The sequence below is a fragment of the Streptopelia decaocto genome (assembly GCF_964273445.1).
Source record: "Streptopelia decaocto genome assembly, chromosome: 3".
In the NCBI taxonomy this organism is placed as follows: domain Eukaryota; kingdom Metazoa; phylum Chordata; class Aves; order Columbiformes; family Columbidae; genus Streptopelia; species Streptopelia decaocto.
Genome location: NC_138656.1, coordinates 19,660,499 through 19,681,145, shown reverse-complemented (window position 1 = coordinate 19,681,145; position 20,647 = coordinate 19,660,499). Strand labels below are relative to the sequence as shown.

General features: G+C 40.6%; 1 protein-coding gene across 2 annotated transcripts in view; it reads right to left on the bottom strand.

Annotated features, from left to right (window-relative positions):
* The window catches only part of WDR26 (WD repeat domain 26), a 33,555-nt gene extending 13,782 nt beyond the window's left edge, over positions 1 to 19,773 (bottom strand). Inside the window, exons 1-8 of one of the 2 annotated variants that reach the window (XM_082047255.1) lie at positions 18,910 to 19,773; positions 17,254 to 17,353; positions 17,069 to 17,125; positions 10,299 to 10,435; positions 9,617 to 9,714; positions 8,659 to 8,815; positions 6,974 to 7,030; positions 3,799 to 3,937 (exon numbers count right to left, since the gene is read on the bottom strand). In XM_082047255.1, coding sequence (XP_081903381.1) covers positions 3,799 to 3,937; positions 6,974 to 7,030; positions 8,659 to 8,815; positions 9,617 to 9,714; positions 10,299 to 10,435; positions 17,069 to 17,125; positions 17,254 to 17,353; positions 18,910 to 19,265 — 1,101 coding nt within the window. In that variant the 5' untranslated portion in view covers positions 19,266 to 19,773. The remainder of the gene's footprint in view (positions 1 to 3,798; positions 3,938 to 6,973; positions 7,031 to 8,658; positions 8,816 to 9,616; positions 9,715 to 10,298; positions 10,436 to 17,068; positions 17,126 to 17,253; positions 17,354 to 18,909) is intronic. The other variant, XM_082047256.1, reaches the window with a different exon arrangement.
* Positions 19,774 to 20,647: the final 874 nt, after the last annotated feature.

Genomic DNA, 20,647 nt, shown 5'->3' with positions numbered 1-20,647 from the left:
TCCTTGAGAGGTGTTCTAACTTCCAAAGTGTTCCCTACAGCAAGCTGTTGCACCTTTTCTGCCAGATTCCCTGAGTGAAACATACTTTGCTCACTAAGGGTATTTTGTATCACCTTTATACTACAATTGTTCTACTGCTGCCTTGTCAGAGGAAATCAACTTCCAAGCAGCTTATCAGAATACACAGGACAGATAGATAATGGTAAAACCATACACTGGCGTCCTAAATACAGAAGCATGCTTCAATACAATATCAGCACCAACTCTTAACAACATGCATATACAGAAAGTAGAACTGAGCTTTTTCAACTGTTGACAATAATTTTTGCAAAGTCTCTTGGAAAGGGGCAAGTAGATTTTCCTCCCTCACTGCCCCCCACCCTCCCCTTTTTCTTTTTCTGCACAGGGGATGTTTATACCTCCTACTTCTCTTCAAAATGAGTGAGTAATTTGAAAATCTAGCTTCATTTCTCAAATTGTCCCTTCTCTTTCTTTTGTTTTAGTATTAATCAGCAGAGGACCTCTTGATTCTAAAGAGAAAGAACATGGTCAACAGAGGAACAGAGTGACACAAAGGACTGTTTCCTGGGATCAGCTGCAAGGGATTTGGTGACTCTCAGCCAGCATGCAGCTTTGAAGGTTCTGCTGGCTAGAAAAACTAACTTCCTCAAAAGGAAGTGGGCAAAGAATAATCTTCAACGCACAGAAATAGACAGGCAAACAAATGGACCTCCTCAAGGCCCCTCTTCGATTCTAATAATTGATCCTGGTCTGCATTAGACACTGCTGTGTCTGTAGCTATGCTGATCTGGAAGGAAACCAACTCATGTTTGACATCATCTCACATTCTGGAGCTTGCCTGCAACTGATGTATTTCTTTTTACATCAGCATTAAAGCAGCTTGTCACTTCTCCATCACATATGACTCCTGAGGAACAAGATGGATAGGAACTTCCTCTTCTAATGACAGGTCTCTGTGGCTGTTCTCTCTCACACTGCTTTCATACTTCAAATACAGCAAAATAGCTATACTATGTTTTGCTCTAAAACAGCAGTCAATGGTATTTCAGGAAAACATCCCCAAATTTAGTTCATCACCTTCCCACTCACCACCAGAAGCAATCTCAGCACTTCCATCCCTTACATACAGCTTCACAGATTTTTGTTATGTAGAAGAAACAACTACTTCGGTATCAACTTAAGTCTGATGTAGTTGAGCTCCTTGGCTGAAAAGCCAAAAACCTGTCAACAGTTTTCAGAAAGTACGGGGTGGGGGGGGGGGGGGGGGCGGAAACAACACAACATTTCTGTAAGGAACAAGTGAAGGGAAAGCTCTATCAAAGAAGATGCGTGCCAGACCAGGTGATGCACGTACTATGCTTACCTTTGTGTTCTAGAGATTCTGCCACGCTTAGTAACGGTCAAATAATACATTCCACACACAAACCTAGTTCACTCAAGACATTATTTAATGCTGCTGAGTCTGCACAAGAATTTTGAAATGAACAAATGACAATGAAAACAGAAGCATGGGTTAAGACAGTTTGGAGATGTAGCTGGGTCTTAGAAAAAAAATAAGAAACTCATGGCATGAAACAAAGAAAAAGTTACAGAAGCAGTGTCATTACACACCAAGAAGGGAGATAAAGGGAGAAATGAAGGGTTCTCAGACACATGAAGTGCATGTGGAAAAAGAATACTGTTTAAAATAAACAGTGATCTCCCATCACTTTCCCAGGCAGAGTTGGACAGATGTTTCCTTGTAGTTTATATACCTGGGTAGAATAACTCTAAATACCTACAGCCTTGAAAACCTGATTAAAAAAAAACAACTGATGCAAAATACATTATCAACTCCTACAGGAAATGTGAGAAGCAAGCTTGCCAAATATGAAAATGAACCATTTGAGTTATGTGGCCTAATATTATTCAGGCATCCACCTCCTTGAGACGGTTTCAAAGTCAGGTTGTTTTGTTGGGTTTTGTTTTTTTCTGTTTGTGGGTTTTGTTTTGTTTTGGTTTTGGTTGGTTTTTTTGTTTGTTTGTTTTTTCCCAGATGGGGGTTTTGGGATTTTTTTTGGTGGTGGGGAGGTTGTTAGTTTGGGGGGGTTTTTTGGTACTCAAATACCAAAGATAAAACTGTTCAAAACTACTTTCCCACTAACTGTTTATTAGAGATTTTGTTCCTTTAGAAATCCCTTGACCAAAAGGGTTGGTAGTCTAAGACACCAAAAAACATTTACTTGGTTTGATTAACCAGATATTAGCTAACAATTCACTACAAAATGTGCTAATCAAGATGTTGAGTATTAAAACCCATCAACATAAGAGGAAGATGTGCCTCTACAATCAAGTGAGAACTCAACAGCAAAAAACATTTGATCCTTAATTTACTTCAAATTACTCGTTTGTTAAAACAAAACAAAGCCAACAGATCATTTCCTAAATAAATAAGTCATCTTATGCTGCTATGCATCTCTTGGCCCAGAGCACACCAGCTCCAGCTGCAAACAAACCACACCAGTTCTATGCCTGAAAAATCCATAGCACTTGCTGTTAGTTCAGGGGCTACATAAAACCCTGTTCTACGTGCATAATTGTTAAGTTCTCCCATCTTCTTAATATAAAACACAACTCAAATTATCGTAGAATAGTTTGGGTTGCAAGGGACCTCCGAAGGTCAGCTAGTCCAACCCCCCTACAATGAGCAGGGACATCTTCAACTAGATCAGGTTGCTCAGAATTATACAGCTTTCTAACCTGTAGTTGAAGAAAAGGTTTAAGTTCAGCTCCCAAATCCCACTAAAAGCCAGTACAGAACCGCAAAAACCTTTTATCTTCCACTTAGCATACCAGTTTGCAGCTGTGTGGTTAAAAAAAAAAAAATCTAGGAATCTTCTTTTTGATAGTGTTTTACAGGCATTGAAACCTACAAATATTGTGTGCATACTTTCAAGTTTATTCACAATTGTTATAAAATGTATGGATATATACTTCCATATCACTTCTACAAGTCAATTAAAACAGTCTTAGATTCACCACTCAATCTTTTTATTTACATAAGTATAGCTATGGGTAGGAAAGGTAAGTCTTGTAGCTGTAGGATATTTCATGTAAGAGAAACAGTGGCACAGATGGGTATCAAAACCTAAAACCACAGTCTGTAAGAAAATGGATGGGTACACTTCCATTTGTCAGTGGATTCTGACAAGTGTTTAAATCTTCATCTCAAGACAAGACAAATCTTACAACAGCAACCAGCATGAAGTAGTGTACTGATACAATTTCAGTTTAACACATACCATTTTATTGCTCAGAAATAAAGTAATAAATGGTGAAATGGATATTTAAAGTCCAAGTAACCAACTAACAGAAAGGGGTTAGTCACATGCATCAGATCAGAAGCCCTCTTAGTAGGAGTGATTTAGAAGAAAGGTTCCTCATTGTCACACTCCTTCCACTCTCACCCAACGCTTCTCAAGGCCTTCAAGCCAAGAAGTTCCCTTGAAGGGCACCAGCAGGCTCTACCCCATGGTACTGGTTAGGCACAAAGTTCCTGCCCCAAAGCAGTCAACAGTTCAAGCCTTATGCTCAGGCACCAGGTTTCCAAGCATCCTCCTTCACTAACTTAGACTGACCACGATCTTCAGTCCTTCTGTGTCCCAGAGAAACACCCTTGTCAGTGGGCTACAGTACGTTAGCCTGTCCTACAAAAAAATCAAATCATCCTAGCAAGATAAAGTAGAGAGGGAAGGGAAAGACAAGTCATACACATTTTAACACATGTTGCACACTTACTGGATCAACCTGCCATATAATAACAGTTGTGTCTTTAGATCCCGTTGCCAGTTTAGTGCCGTCATTGGAGAATTTACAGAACCACACTTCATTACAGTGCTCCGTTAGTATCTGCTGTGTATAGCATGGGAACTGTTTCCTGGGAAAAGAATGTATTTTCAGATTACTACAACAGCAGTAAGATTTTTTTTTTTTAAAGCAAGATCATAAAAACTAAAACTTTTTTAAATGCAAGACCGGACAACTTTGAAAATTCATCTATTAACAACTGTTTCAAATAAGTACAGAATGAAGTGTCTTTTCTGGTAAAAAGCTCGCACCACCAAGTGACTGTAATTAATTGTAAGAACTTAGAACTATTATTCCATTCACATAATTTGTTATGCTTTCATATAATTTGGAATAAAACTGACCTCTTTATGAGCATAACAATTTATTAGCACATGCTTCTACGATGTATAGAAAATACTGCAGTCCAAACCTGTTTGAATCCTACATGCAATGTTTCATGTACATGTGAAGATTTTGTAAGTACTTAACTCAGTTATATCTTGCCAAAATCTTTCGAAGTGATTCTTACATAAAAGCTGAGTAAAATAATTGTCTTGTTTCTTTCTTGAATGTGATCTTGCAATAGGGTATTTCTTTGCCTTCCTTTTGTGCCATTTTTCACTTTCTTTGCAGAGTACCACATACAATAGCTAAGCATAACACAATACCATTATAAGCCTTCAACGTGAACAGTTTTCCCTCACAAAAACTACATTTTGTAAAACATTAAGTGTTTATAAAAAAAAAAATTATATGATAAACTACCAAAGGAGAAGAGTCAAACATTTCTGTAGAACCACTATTTAATCTTCCAGTTACACACTGAGGAAAAGCTAACAGTCAAAATATTAAGCTAGGTAGAACTGCACATAAGTTTTATTTTATTTACAGCTTGCCCACTGTATAAGAATTTGATGGCTAAGCTAAAATAAATGTAGGCTTTTACATCAGATGACAGCTTCTACATGTAAACCTGCAGTAATTTAAAGCTCATTGTTCAGATGCACTAAAAAGCAGTCTCTAACCATGGACGCTTTCTTGAACTGCAGGGATCCTGAGGTGGTTTAGTTTTATGTTGAGTTTTCACAGGGCTCTGTGCAACAGGACAACAACTCTCATGGGACACAATGGTACTAATGTAACAATTACGGTCTCCATGAACACACACAGTTGTACTTATCACTGGAGATAAACTGGCCTAAAAAACAAAAAACACACACAAAACCCCACCACGAAGCAAACAGCAAATAAACACCCACCCAACAACAACAAAAAAAAACAAACAACTACCACCTACTTCCTTTAAATTTGTATTTTAAAATACAATTTGGTGGTAGCCAGGCTGACAAGACACCTGAAAAATTACTTCTTACCAGAATCTAGAAAAAGTTCTGCTTAACACAGTGTCTATATCCTCTCAATCCATTTTCTTTTACCAGAAGATGCCTCCTAATCCATGCTTAAAGGCTATCAAGCACCACTGAACAACCCTACAGCCCTCATTTCCTGACTTACAGTAGAGGAGGAGACACAAAATGTACATATACGTATCTGTAGTTGGCCTCCTTTGGTATGTCTACTTATTCCTCTACTGAAAAACACAAGTCTGTTCTGCTCCTGCTTTGAGCTGACCAGGAGCTGTCTAGTTTGCATAGTTGCCACTGGAACAACACTGAGCCCAAGGTAAAAGCCCCACCCATCAAAGACGACTTTTTTTCCTTGAAGTCTAGAAGGCAGACAAGCCCTTACACAGATATGTGCACCTACAGAAAGAGCATTTCCTTATTATTTAGCCATATTGTAATGAGTTAATGTTTTTCCTCAGAGCAGCAGTTTGCTCTAGAAGGTGAGAGAGTCTTTATCTGTAACTCACACAAAGTACAAGGGGCACACGGTGTCCCAGGAAAGCCTTTTCAGCATATTTCATTTTTAAAAAATACTCTATAGAACAATAGCGCTTGTATTTTAAAGCTTGAGAAAAGCAGCCAAAGTTTTGTAGACACGAAAAGCAAGCAGTATAATGCTGGAGTACACTATTTTCATAGTAAGGTGGTCTTTAGGTTCCTAAAAAGCGTAACAGGCACAGTAAATCCAGCTGCTGCAGACACATCCCAATAGCAAGTTATGCTATTCACAATCCAGATCAGTGTGCCTTCACAAAAAGTTCACTTAATTAATGAAACATACAGCCCAGCAAGCTGGACTTCACAGATAGCAAAGCACACATTAAACAACTCTTCTGCAGAAGGAAATAGCAGCAGTCTCCAAACAAGAAACTAAAGCTGGTTGCATAACAGTTTCTGGGTTTCTTAACTAGATATTACTGTAGCTCAAAGGTTTTTCTTTTTCCTTACAAATTGTTCTGTTCAGCATGACACACATTACTCACGTTGTTCACATACTGAAATAAAGTAGTAAAATAAAGTTATCTGGTTTTGTATTTACAAAAGTACAAAATTCTAAATTAAAAAAAAATAAAATTGCTGTTTGTTTTATTTCCTGTACATACAACAGAAGATATATTTCTCAACTTCCACAATGGTTCTTTTTCAAAAATGCTATATTAAACTAGTACCTAGAAAGCAGCAGCATTCACCTCTCATTTGGGCTCCACGGTTTGTAAACTTTAGTCTAAAGTTTATTTACATGAAAGCAAGACAAAAGAATTCAGGAAAAAAAAACCAAACCAAAACAAAAACACAACAACACACACACAAAAAACCGCAACAAACAAACGACAAACACAACCAAACAAAACACCCAATAGGCTGAAGGCTCTCAAAACCAAAAGTGACCACTCCCAAGTGCATCAATTCTCTGTTACCAGAATCTCAGACACATTAAGGTGAAATAACCAGAGCTCTACTCCCAGCAGATTCTTCCTCTTTCTCCCACTCTCATGAAGTGAATAAGTTTAGTTAAGCATTGTACCTATTAGTACAATTCAAGCATGCTTCATCAAAATATTGCCTGAAGTCCACAACAGATTAGTTCCAACTAAAAAATGGAAAGTTGTCAGTATTCTATCATTTAAGTAGTACAGAACTTAGATTGTCTAAGCTATTAGATTACTGTTACTTCTGTCAGTTTAATCAAAATTTGGCTTCCACTGTCTTTAACTCACCTCATTATGCCCAAGCATGGCAGCATGTACATCGCACCACAAACTGATCTCAGACCCCTGCAACAGGTAGGTACAATAGGTTGAGTTGAGGACAGAATGGAAGCCTTTATTTTGAATTGGGTTTTTTTTGAATTAAAGTAGTCATGAGTATGTATGTTTGCATGTATGCATACATACCAAATATACAAGCTTAAGAAGTACATTAGGTGAAAATAACCCCCAAAACCTATGGCCAAACTTACGTCAGCAAACAGATTCAGATGGGTGAAATTCAAATTCAGATTTAATGCATATAGTATTTTATATCTGGCTCTAGCTAGTCCAACTTTAGTTAACCATGCTCTTTACAGTTGGCTTGAACGCTCCTAGGGGTTTGATTAAGCACAAACCCCTAAAAAACACCCAATGTTATTTATGACATGTAGAAAGACAAATTAAATCTGTTAGTCTGATTTTAAGATTCACTTCTTAAGCAGGGAAGCCACAATTCCAGCATCTGACCTTTTCCAATACATCTTAAAATGGGCAAATGTCCATGCACATATACACACAAAACTGTGGCAACAATGTGATGTAGCAAAATTGCAAGCTAGACAAAGCCTAAAAATATTACTTGAATACAAGAAGTTCCAAGGATATTAAATTAAAACCTTCAGATGGGTAGAGTGAAGTACTATGGAAGTCTGCATCTTTCAAAATAGACTCCGAGTAACTCAAGAATGTAAGTCAAACCAGCCAAGTTCAGAAAGTTTCTATAAGTAAGTTATCAATATTTAACTTCCTCAGATGAGCTAACCTTAACAGGAAAAAATTCCCATGTAAGCCCAAGCGTTGTTGGCCTGTTACATGAGCAAACATAAGAGTATCATACACAGCCTTTGTTTTCTAGGTGTCCTAGCCCTCATTACACCATGCACAGCAGTTTTCCCAAAAAGTTACACTGAGTTTTGGGTCCTTGGCAGAGTTCTGCTGGATGAGAGAAAAACAACTCAAGTCAGCCATTTGTTACTAACAAACATCTTCCTGCTTCTTGCCTGGTAGAGTATGGCAAATAGTTTTAAGAGTTAATACGTAGGTATAAGAGACATTCAATTCTTACTACGTTACAAATCTGAGAAAATAGTTCTTTATACCATTCATATTATATATTATGTAAACCAGAAATGTCTACTGCACATTTCTGCTCTACTTTAACATTTGTGTCTAAAAGCACCTCACTGTCTACTACTAAAAGCTGAAAGCTGACTTCATGAAGTATGCATCAGTAGACTTTCTGCATTCCAGTAACCTTGAAGACAGGAGCCTAGATAAGAAACATAATAGCAATTCTCCAGAGAAAAAAGCACAGCAATCATGTGTTGATGAATAAACAAAGTGGCTGCCCAAAATTACAAGAAACAAGTGGGGAGGATTAGCATAGTAATATATTTTATTCATACCTATCTGATCAAAATGATAAATCTTCAATATGACCCCATCACTTGACTATCCAGCTACCAAAGTCTCTTATACACACCTTCTACTCCCTGCCACTACTCATTTAATGAGAACTCTTTTCCCAGTCAACTCCTGTTAAACAAACTCAAAATAGTCTTCATATTCCTTTTCAGAGTAGGTACAATTAGATTATTTTAAAAGGACAAATTATATTGCTTCCCATATTAAAAGTAGCAAAGGTTTCTTACCTACTACAAACATGATCTATTAGCAGCGACACAGAATCTAGATTACTATCTAGTTTGGTATTATGATATAGGCACCGGTCCCGTTGAAGTTCCACAGCCTGACGTAGCAGGTTCTGTAAACGCCTTGGAGGAAGCATCACTGATGGGGGTAGGTACGCTTTAAAAGAGTTAAGAAAAAAAGCACAACAAGATATATCAAAACCTAGTCACAAGTAAGAAGGTATTTTGAGTATTCTTAGAAGAGATATTAATAAATAAAGCTCAAAAGCTACAGGAAAATAGCGCACACAGTTTGCCAAATCTACAACTATACATCTGGAATTTGAAGCATGAACTTCTGGAAAGCAGAGCTGTATGCAAGGTATTTGTAGTTATAGTATACATATTATATATGTACTAGTAATATATATTGTAGTTATAATATATGTTGTCCTGGCCAACAAGCACCATGTATACAAACTAACTCAAAAAACAACAGTATCAGTTGTGTTCACTTAAAGAATTCTCTATTAACATAATCAAAATAAAGATATACCATGGGTTTTCCAACTCTGATACATAGTATCACACCAGTCACAAGAAACAGAAGAAATCATAATTCACATCAGAGTCTGAGACCACTACCAACCCATCCTGGTATCAATAGTGGTTATAGGCCACACTTCAGGTGTAGCTCAGTGTAGCTGCCATTTACAAAACACTCCCTTCTCCCTCCAAACCACACATTTAATCACCACGTTATGCTATCACTGCATGCAGCAGAGCTAAGAAGTAAGAGCTTCCATTGCAAAAGGTTAGATACAGGAGACCAAAGGGTAAAGGCATTCCCATTAACCAAGAAATACAAAAACATCAACCAGCAAATGCAGTTAAAGCCATTTCCCTGGGACATGTCATTATATAAGATACACTGGATTTACAGAGGTGGGAATAAATTCTAAACACTAGAACATCTTACTCTGGAGTTTGTCCAAAAGTTTAGATCTGGAAGCTGTTCCTTTCCCTTCCCACTCTGCTTTTGCACGCAAATCTTCTGCATGGCTACACATCAGATACCTGTTTAAAAAAGTGCACACACACCAGACTAAATCTTTCTGGAATCATTCTTTCCACTTTTAAACATGATACATATATAACAACATTCTCAATGAACTGGAAATAGGCGACTTGAGACTGATAGGAAAAATGGCAGTTAGCTATTCCACACAAACACACATTTCCTTCAGAAAAAAAGGTCTGTGAATTTGCAATAGAAAAAAGTAAACAAAACACAGATTTTGGGAAAGTAGAAATGTCTTATTTTCATCCAAGCACAAACAAGACTATATTAATCTACTTATTCAGCTATGAGATAACAGGCTAATAATTCAATATCAGATGACCATAGAAGTGTATGTATTAATTTGGATTCTAGTACTATAAGATTAAATCACAATGAGGTTATCTTCAAGCATCTGAAACCAGGCATTTTCTACTGAATAGTCTTCTTTAGTCACCATTTTAGCATATCTCACTACAGTTTATTAATCAACAGGATAATGGCTTTAATACAGTTTGAGTTTTCACAATGTCAGCAATCAAAAGCTATGGAATTCCTTCAAAAATTCCACCAAAAGAGCTTTCAACGTCCAAACGCTTACCCACTGAGGATATGAATGCGTTCTGTATTATATTTCAGAGGTGTCAGTTCACAGCGTAGAACTTGAAGCGCCTCCAGGACCTTGCCATCCTCCAGGTATTCCAGGTACTTCTGCTGCAGCAGCAAAAACTTCATCCTCTGACATGACAGAAAGCAGCAGTCAGGGGAAAAAGGTTGACTGAAGTTTCAGAAAACGTTTGAGCCTAAACAGAACAGTAGAAACCATTCTACTATGCCCTTCAGAAATACAGCTATATGTAATGTTCATTACTCAATTTCTTTTTGCTGGGTTTTCAACAACATTGCAGAAATTAAGTTATCCATGAATTTCCTTCCCACCTTATGGGGCTCCAGGTACCTTCCTACCTCATTTCTCAGATCCTCACTTCAACTTGTCTCATCTCTCTTCCCAATCTTACATTAAATCAAGAGAAGTGACCAAAAGCAGCTAATCACAGATTTAGGACTGCAAGACAGCACAGAACACAACAGGCCAACTCAACAAGTTCTCATACTGCTTATATGGGAGCCAATATGGATTGTCTGCATAGCTGCATAACATATAGCAATAACAAACTGAAACTGTCTGAGGTTTTGTTTTGTAGTTCCACATTAAGTTGTTTTCCTTGGATGTTGCATCATTTTTCAGGATTACAAGAAAAATACTTTCCTATATTTAGGAATCACTTCTCCGAAGTAATCACTGCTATTTCACAGTGTTCCTTTCATCTTGTACAGGTTTTGGTTGTTTTCTTTAAAAATAAAAAAAGAAAATCAAGCCTGCTATTCTAACAACAAATGTCTGTGGATTAAAAAAAAAAAAAACAAAACCAAAAAAACAACACAAAAAGAGAAATATTAGGTATTCATTTACTATACTCCAAAACCCAAAGTCTTAGAAATTTCTAATACCAATTTATCAGAAACACAGTTTTGTTGTTTCTGGATAAAACCAACTATTGTGTGTTTGCACATCTTTACTGCTAGCAGTTATCAGGTGGAAAAGACATTTCTGGTCCACAGGACTCACCAGGTTAAAAAGGAAAATGTACATTCTTAGACATATCAGTGAGAAACAGAATGAAGATTAAGTGCAGCAAATTACATATGCTTTTCTAACAAACACACCACCAGTTCAATCACTGGCTTCCTTTGCTTTGTCAGACCTCAGGCACCTCACTATTTTCATGCTCATATTTGGTCAATGTTTACTTAGTTTCAAACATGCTGCTAGCCTCCGTAAGTAGAGGGATAATTGGGAAGTTTAAGATGCTCCTGTCCTATTAAAGCTTACATGAAAGTTTAAGGCTTACTGTATGTAAAATCCAAAGTTAAACCATAAAGCAAATTTATATTCCAAAGATGTTCAGTTCTTCAAAAGAATCAAGTTTCCACATACAGTGCTATTAACTTACCGCACAGCTTTACAAAGCACAAAACATTACATAGTAAAAGTGATTTATGTTCAAACATGTCTGTAGTGCTCTATTGCCCTGCAGGTGACAGGCAAACCCATAGCACACTCCCTATCCCGTTGTTTAGTTTATTTGGATTTGGAATTGTTAGAGCATCACTGTACAGTTCTTCCAGGTGAGACATTTGTTGGTGTTCTGACACGCAGACAACCAAAAGAAAGACATGCCAAGGATTTACAGCCTCCATGGTTGTTTCCACACAGCAGGCCGGCAGACCTCATGCTGTTTGCTTATTCACGAGCAGCAGGAGGGATAAGAGCTCCCTCTCCCAGCCGGTGCTCACAAGGATGCATGGAGGTGCTCAGGTAGCAGTCACATACCATATTTCACTACTCTTGGTAACCTTGCACTGATGATCACCATAAATTAAAAAATAGTCTAATATTTCCAGTCTGTAATAAAAACTCTAATACCTCCAACTCTTCCTTCTCCAATTATTGCCTATAATATCTATTCCATTTATATCATATTTCCCTTAAATGTGATAACCATCTTGATCTAGTCATTCTTTCTCTCTCCCTGCTTTTAGGACTTGGCATGTTCATTCCATTTCTTCAGGGGAATAAGTTAAAAGAGCAGAAAACCCTAAAAAGCAGTTTTTCTAATGCCAGTTCTAACAATTACATGGAAGCATTAAAGGAACACTACCAAGTGGATAACTTGCCAATTTATCCAAAGACTTATAATTTCAGTTTTGGGTTAGAAAGTAGAATTTCCTAAAAAAGGCATCAGTGCCATGTGCAACTCTGGCATATCAGGAAGATAAAAGCTTCCAGAACAACACAGCACTGTATACTTCATGCAGGAGTCTACTGTTAACATAATGGAGAATTAGACTAAAAAAAACAGTTTTAAATTGTAACTTATCTATAGCAAAAGGCAAGAACTAGAGCAAAGTGTTGATAGGGAAATTAAATTGATTTTCTTAGCTATTCTGATAATTGCTCAAAAACTTGCCCTACAGCATACTCAAACAATGGCATGAGTACAGCCTCCTTGAGGCAAAAGTCACACTCCAGTGACATATTTCAAGACATTTTTTATAAAAGGACACTCACAGCCTCTTGCCACTTATTTTTGTGCAGCTATTGACTTTGCTGACAAACCAATTTCACTGAACAACTGAATTTTTACTTCATTTTCTCTCAACTACTTATATGCTCTACTAATAGTACTGCTAACTACTTTCAATACCACCTTCTTATGGTAGACAAGACCATTTTGAGTACATCATCTCCTCTACAGCCTAAGCAACCTCTTCCAGAAGGAAAGAGAACTGTTTATAACACTGGCAACTGTAAAGTAAAAGCACAAACCCCACCGTTTAAATAGAATAAAATGAGTATAGAACTAATCTGATGCAATGCACAAGAACTGCTTACTCATTCTCCATATTCTTTAGCTGCCTTCCAAAGAAGGGAAATAAAGATTATCATAACCCAAATTATAACATGTACAACATAAAACAAGTGCCTGGGATTTCTTGTTATCATCTCAGTGTTTGCAATGGAAATTCGACATCATTACGCTCTTTACCATTGAACAATTTAAATCCAGACACTACCATCGTTCAGCTTACAGCAAAGATTCTTCACCCTGTAGGACGCATGGAAGAGCCCCCCACAACAACTTCAGCACTGCTGCCTGGCTGGTTTTGTTCAGTTATTACTACCTCTGCCTGTCTTTCAACTCTGTAGAGAGGATGAGGATAAAGTGTGTTACTTTGTTGTTTCTAGAAGCTATTATTGAAGTGTAAGTTGAACCTCTGATCACCCTGGGCCAAAACTAAGAGTTACTACATTTACAGGGGTTTTTTGTTTTCATGTAATATTAGCATTTTGCTTCCTTCAAACTACAGCCTTTGATTACTAACATTAATGTTTAGTACTTCAGTCCTTCATTGTCCTAATTGTTAGTAGGAAAGCCCCTTATAGAATCATAAATTGTAGGAATTTCTGCACGCACCATGCTCCACCAGTACTAAGTAACCCAAGGTGAAAGCCTCAGCAACACAACTGTGAAAATAATAGGACAAGTATCCTACCAGAGTCAAGAAATTGGGCCATTTTGATCACTAACTGGTTACAGTAGCAAATCTTCAGGAGTTTAAAGACTAAAATGCATAACAACCTGATTTTAGGATTAGATTTTGGTGTTACTTTTGACCTGCATATCTTAAATAAGTAATAAAACTGTTGTGGAGCTTGTTATTTTGAACTCTTAGCACAGTAAACACTACTGAAACAACTCTTCTTTGAAATGAAGCAGGTAACTAAAAGACATCCTGAAATTATCAGCTGATGTTTTAGGACAAACTCAACACAGTAGCTACCTGCTTAGAGCCTGCAGAACCAAGATTCCAATTTTCATTACTCTGTAGCCTTTACTTTCATAGTCTTGTAAATCACTAACAAAAGCACTTAACCATCCAAAACTTAAATGCAAGATTGGTATGCAAGAGGCAGAAAATATTCTGGCCTATAGAATTTAATAAGGCTTCAACCACACCAAATCTTGTCACTTAAAATAGTAATTTATTCCAATAGGGAACTGCTCTTAATGCTGGTAGCAAGAGGGACACCACACAGGCAGGTGGAGCACTTTGCTCAAAGTACAAGACAAATCTCCTCTTTGTTGTGCTGCCTGCTGCAGGCTGCCTACCTCAAGAACTGGTGGAAAGCCCTATTTAAGTAAATGGAAATAAAAAGTAAAGACAACAACTTGAAAGTATATTCTAGAGGACTACAGAGAAATAATCTTCAGATTTCTTCCTAGGTTACCCAAGATAGATGCCATAATATGCCTGAGTAGCCCTAAAGTAATCAAAACCTCGGGCTGGCTTGAAGCTGATATTTTTCCAAGTGTTACTCAAAGAGGAATAACATGCTTGAATCAACCATAAAGTTTCCTACATTTTGTCTCAAGACAGCTGTATCTTATATGCTGGAAAAGTAAACACAACTAATCACACACTATACAGCACTCAGTTGTGTTGACACAAATAGAAATAGCAGACTGTCGTGTCCCCTACCAACATATAAAAGATTTACAAATTGAGATCAGCCATTTCATGTTTAGTATTTTCACCTGTAGAACTTAAAGCACTTTGCAGAAATAAGGGAAATAAAACAGGAGTACAATTTTCAAAATACCTATCCTACTCACTGACCACACATTTCAAAAGCAGCTATATATCCTCGTTATTTTGTCCAGGTCATATTAACCATAAGGAAAAAAAAAAAAAAAGGCAAACAAACAAACACATACCACACATGAAAACAACACAACACGCAAACCAAAACCAAACCAAACACACACACCCTATTTTGTTAAACACTCTGTGTCATCCAAACTTTTAGGTACCCAGTCTTCTTGTATGTACACATTTTGAAACACCTAGTCATACAGTATGAGTCACAAGTCAGGAAACCCAATATCTAATATTCTCTTTTTAAAGAGTTACCTGCAGCAGCATCTTGTTTGGACTTTCCCTAATCAAGACATTTATAATCTTCATTAGCTCTGGCTTTGTTGCAGTTGGGATTACCTACAGAGCACAAAGCATCCCTCCTTACCTGTAATGATCTATCACTAGTTTTCCGTGTGCCAACTACACTAATAACCACACATAATCTCAACTGTGTACAAAAAAGCCCAGTGGGGAGGGAGGTGAAGACAGCGTACACACGATGGAGCACGCACAAGCTCAACTTATCCTTGCAAATCAGTATTTTCTTACTAACGCACACACGCAAGACATTTAATACTGCTTTCTGTTTTCCATTATATGAAGTTTACATAAAGGAGAACAACTTTAAAAATAAAATCGTTAATATTTGGTTCAGGTAAAGTTTAGTCTAAACCAAGTATTTTTATCGCACCAGGTTTTATTAAAGCAGTTAGAGATCAACATTGAAGAAAAGCATGCTTTCAGAGCCCTCCAAAACAAAAGGAAAATGTCCTCTTTTTCCTCAAATAAAGTTCTCCACAAAGTACACTGATGATACTCAGTTAAACCTCTTGACTCTCGGACATGTAAAATATTAATACTACAGAGAAACTTGACAACTCCAGAAGTTCAAAACATGGGAAAATCTGATTCAAACGACCATTCATATTCACATACAGTGGTTTCATACTTTCAGTCTCCATAAACTATTGGAAGCTGCATGCAACATTCTCAACTATTTGAACAGTAAATCTTATGTACATCAAGTCTTTAAGAGAAAGTGAACTACTAGTCTAATTAAGAGGTGCTAAGCTTTGACCAAATTAATAGAACAGAATGTAAACTTCTCTCAAGTACCCTCTGATGTTTTGTTAAACATCTGTTTTTCCTACTTCACTTCCTGTTCTCTCTTTCCCTCCCTCCCCCACCAGACAGGAAACTGTCTTGACAACAAATGAATCAGCTAGAAGTGGAGCTAAGCAGCCATCAGCTGATTCTTCATTGTTTACAGTCAGACTTCAAAAAGCCTTGCTAGTGTTTTCTTCTTAAGTGACCATAGTAGTACTAACTTCATTTCATTAAAATCAACATTTAAACAAAACAGAAGAAGCCATTTGAAGAGCTAATTAATGTTTTTCTATCTCCACATAGAAAAATCAAATCAAGAAACACTTTCCTCAAAGTTACTGAAATTATAACAACATATATTGTAATTGCCAAGTCACAGGACCTACAAACCTCTATTTCTAGGTTCATCTTTAAAAAAAAAGCCAGCCAAAGAGAAAAAGCTCCAAATAAAATCCCAAACAGCAATACAAATACATTTGCTTTTTAGAAGCCATCTGGAAAAGCAACAGTATTGTTCATGGTCTATAGCAGTCTCCATATTCTTGTAATGTGCTATTACAATGCCAACTCCGCAACGGTATTACTGTATTTTGTTTCTAAACTTCTTTTCCCTCAAGACGACTTAACTCCCATAAACACAGAGATTGTGAGAAGTATTTCAAGTTTGAAATTAGTATTAAACATACAGAGTTTCTACAGAAACTGACCTATTTTAAGACCGTTACAGGATTTATATTTTATCAGTTAAGTATGTTTAACAAACTTTGAACATTCAGTATACCAAAATATTAACCTCCATACTTTGGAACCTCCTATCTCACATTCTAAAAAAGAATAAAAAAGTTCAGATTAGTATGACGTTTGAGATAACATGCAAGCAGCTTAAAGTAAACAAAAAAGAAAACAAGAACTATGGACAACCAACTCCATAGAGAAAGATTACACCACTACAATTAGTCCAACTATACAGCTCTGAAAGAGTTCAAGTGTGCCTCTTACCACAATTGCATGCGGAGAATGCACTAAGGCCTTAAGTTCATTCAGGTCGTTCTCAGCCTGCAGAAATCAGCATAAGAAAAAAACAAACAAACAAAAAAGTATATAAGGAGAGTGGATTTTGAATTCTCTCACAGATACTATAAATTTAAACAGTGGTTAATACAGTCCTATAAGCCCTACGTTACCTTATCCCATTCTCCTTCCATGACATGATTGCGGAATTTGGTAGCAGAAGGATGTTCTAAACGACATCCTGACTCTTGCATGAGAAGATCAACAGTCTGGCTGCAGGAGAGATACAGTGTAAAAAAACCCGACCAGTTTTACCCTCATAAATATACCGCCTGCTATGATAACAGTTAACCATATTTAAAAGTAACCTTGATAAAGTAAAAACACTAGGACAATATTCAGATGCCTGTCCAAAAATACTGTCTCAGTTGCCTGGGGTACATAAACAGCTACCTGCAGCTAAAGCAAGTTGTGAATGAGCCTGAAAGCTTCGCTGAAGTACCATAAAGTATGGGACTTACCAGCCACCACAAACAGCCATCCCTGCACAGAAGATAGACTTCATGAAGGAAGACATAGACTAGAAAGCTGTTAGGTACTGGCTATGATCCTCTATCCCCTCCCTTCCCCCCAAAACAACATGGAGAGCTACTACATCTTGAACAGGCCTAACTTTTTCTTCTTCATCACATATTAAAAGCCTGGCTCCTTAAAATAAAATAAACAAACTCATGAACCTGTGGCCCTCCCCCCTTTACACTAAAAATAGCTTATTTACTGTGGTGTCGTCTATGAACAGTCACGAGTTGTCTGCTGCTGTAAACTTGCCTCTTGTGTCACAGGCATTTTATGTACCAAGTTATTTCTAATTGACCCATTCCACGGTGTTTTGAAGACTTCTTTTGTGGTAGCTACATGAAGACTTTGCAGGATTTCTCTAACCTCCTTCCAAATTCATGACATGTTGGCATTAGCTTTACTCACAAACTCAGTGTTGTGATTAAATTTTTAGACTTCTACTCCACTGGGAAATTATTTTTCTTATTCCAGTTCTAAGAAAGAGCCAACAGATTTGATTCTAGTCGACAGATAAGGTTATTATCAAAAACGTGTCCAGCAGAAATCTGCAGAGACCTTCATCATTTACAGAGATTAAGGTTTTTCCAAGTGAAACCAAACAGCCTAATTTAAGTGGCAGTTTAGTTCGTGCTCACTTCCTCCGAGCTGACAAGCCAAATCTTGGAGCTCATCTGCAAAGAGCCGCCCCCCCCCACGCCCAGCTGCGGGCTCCATTATGTTTACCAGATAACTTCTCCCCCACTAACACATTTGTATTGATCTGCCCTTATCGGTGTGCAACTCGACTTCCATATTGCCATCCCTGGCAGAGCAAGCTCCCGGCCTCTCCGTCCGCAGACACCGAGCGCAGGCTTAGAAAACACATCCCTGGCTCCATTTTTTTGGGAGCGGGCCTGCCTCACTGCTGTTTGCACCCAGGCACTGGCCTCTCCTCGCTGGGGACTACCAGGCCGCGACAGGGCATGTTTTGCCACCAACCCCCAACCCACCCCGCTCCGCAGGTCCCTTCCTCTCCCCCCCACCCCAGTTCCTCATCCTCCCCGTCGATCACCGGCCTCCTGCGACCCCGCGCTGGACCCTGCCGCCCCCTCCCCGCCAACGGAGAGAAGGACAGCGGGACGTGTGTGCGGGGCCCCTACCGAGGGCCTTGGGTCAGGGCGCCCCGGCCGGCACCGGGAGGGAGCCCCCCCCGGCCGCTCTCCCCCTCGCCCACCGCGGCCTCCCCCGCCTCCACGGCCGCGGCCACTTACTTGAGGCCCAGGCCGTGGAGGTGCTGCCCGATCAGCCGGATCACGTCCTCGTCGGACTGCGAGAGCCGCTTCTTCTTCTTCAGGGCGCTGCCACCGCCGCCGCCCCCCAGCTCCGCCGCGGCCGGGCCGGGACCCCCGGCGGCGGGCACCCCGTTGTTGACGCTGAGGCCGCCGGGGCTGCCGCCGCCGCTGTTGGCCGAGGGCAGCAGCCCATTGGCGTGGGCCAGCTGGTCGCCGGCGGCCGTGCTCGCCGAGGCCTCGCCGTTCTGGGCGCTCAGGCAGCCCAGCTCCGGGCCCGCCGGCCCCTGCGACGGCTGCTGCTGCTGCTGGCCCCCTCCTGCCCCGTTGGCCTGCATGGCGCTGCCGACGCCGCTGCTGCTGCTGCCTCTGAGCGGGGCGGCGGCGGGGGCGAGCCCGGCGGGGAGCGAGGGGGAGTGGGACGAGGTGAGGCCTGCTCTGCCCGCGGAAGCCCCGGGCTCTCCTGCTCCCTCCACCGCCGCCGCCGGGGAGGCCCGGGCTTTCTTCCGCGGGGGCGGGGAGGCTCCGCCGGTGTCCGAGTCGGAGGAGGAGGAAGCGGAGGCCAGAGTTTCCTCGCCGAGAGCGGCCGTGGTGGGAAGCCGGAGGGGCGAGGAAGGGGGAGGCGGGGGGCGGCGGGGGTGAAGGGAGGCGGAGCGGGGCCCTGTGCCCCCCGGGGGTCCCGGAGGCAGCGCCGCCGCCCGCTCGGGGCTCCCTCTGGCGATGGCGGCCGCCGCTGCCCTGAGCCCCCGCCCGGCAGCCCCAGGCGCCCGGCCCGCTCCGCTCGCTGCCCGCTGGGTTTGTCTCCTCTCAGCCCAGCTGCAGCCTAATGGAGTCCGGGCCGGGACGTCACAGGAAATTCCTATACTGCCCCCTACACACACTTCCGCCGCCCGGGGCTGGGGGTGGGGTATGGGCCCTATAGGTGCCGGGGGGGGGCGCGACGGGGCCGGCGCTGGCGTCGCCGCTGGGGTCGCCGCTGACACCCCGCCGGGGCCTGCCGGGCTGCCGGCGGTCGTCCCGCACCGGGCCCTCTCGCCTTCGGGGCAGGGGTCGGCCGACGCCTATGGGGGCCATAGGCAGCCCGCCCGGGGGTGTCCCGGGGGTCCCGAGGGTGCGGGGTGTGTACTGCACCTGTCAGTCCTGGGGCCAGAGCTTGGTGTCAGACACATGCAACGGCACGTGTGACATGTGGCAAGCGCCCACCGCCCAGACATGTCTCCCTGGGACTGGCCGTCCCCATATGATGGCAGAGGTTACTGGGCACTGGGAGGTTATGGTAGTTTCCTGAAGCTGTTTGTTTGTTTGTTTGTTTGTTTGTTTGTTTAAAAAAACACAAATGCTCAATGAAGTCACACCCGTTGTTGCCCAGGTTGGTTAGTGGAAGGGTTCACACCTTGCTGCTGGTGTCGTCGTTTGTAGTCGCCACATGCATTGGCATGGAAGTCAGGGAAACTGGTGTTTTTGCCATAGGTTTTCGATTTTTGGGGGACATTTGTTACAACAGGCTGTCAGGAGACACTGAGCATTTTGGGGTCCCAGTATCTGCTCTGAGGTGTCTCCCTCTTGTTCTCTCCTGCACAATGGAGGGGAAACTCAAATCCTCAGCCAAGTCTCTGGTCAAAAGTCATGAGACAAGTGAAATCTTAGTCTTTAAAAATAGTGTCTTGAAATAATATGTTGTGTGTTCCTTGGTTTAGAGCCTGGAGTTTTCATTTTTTTT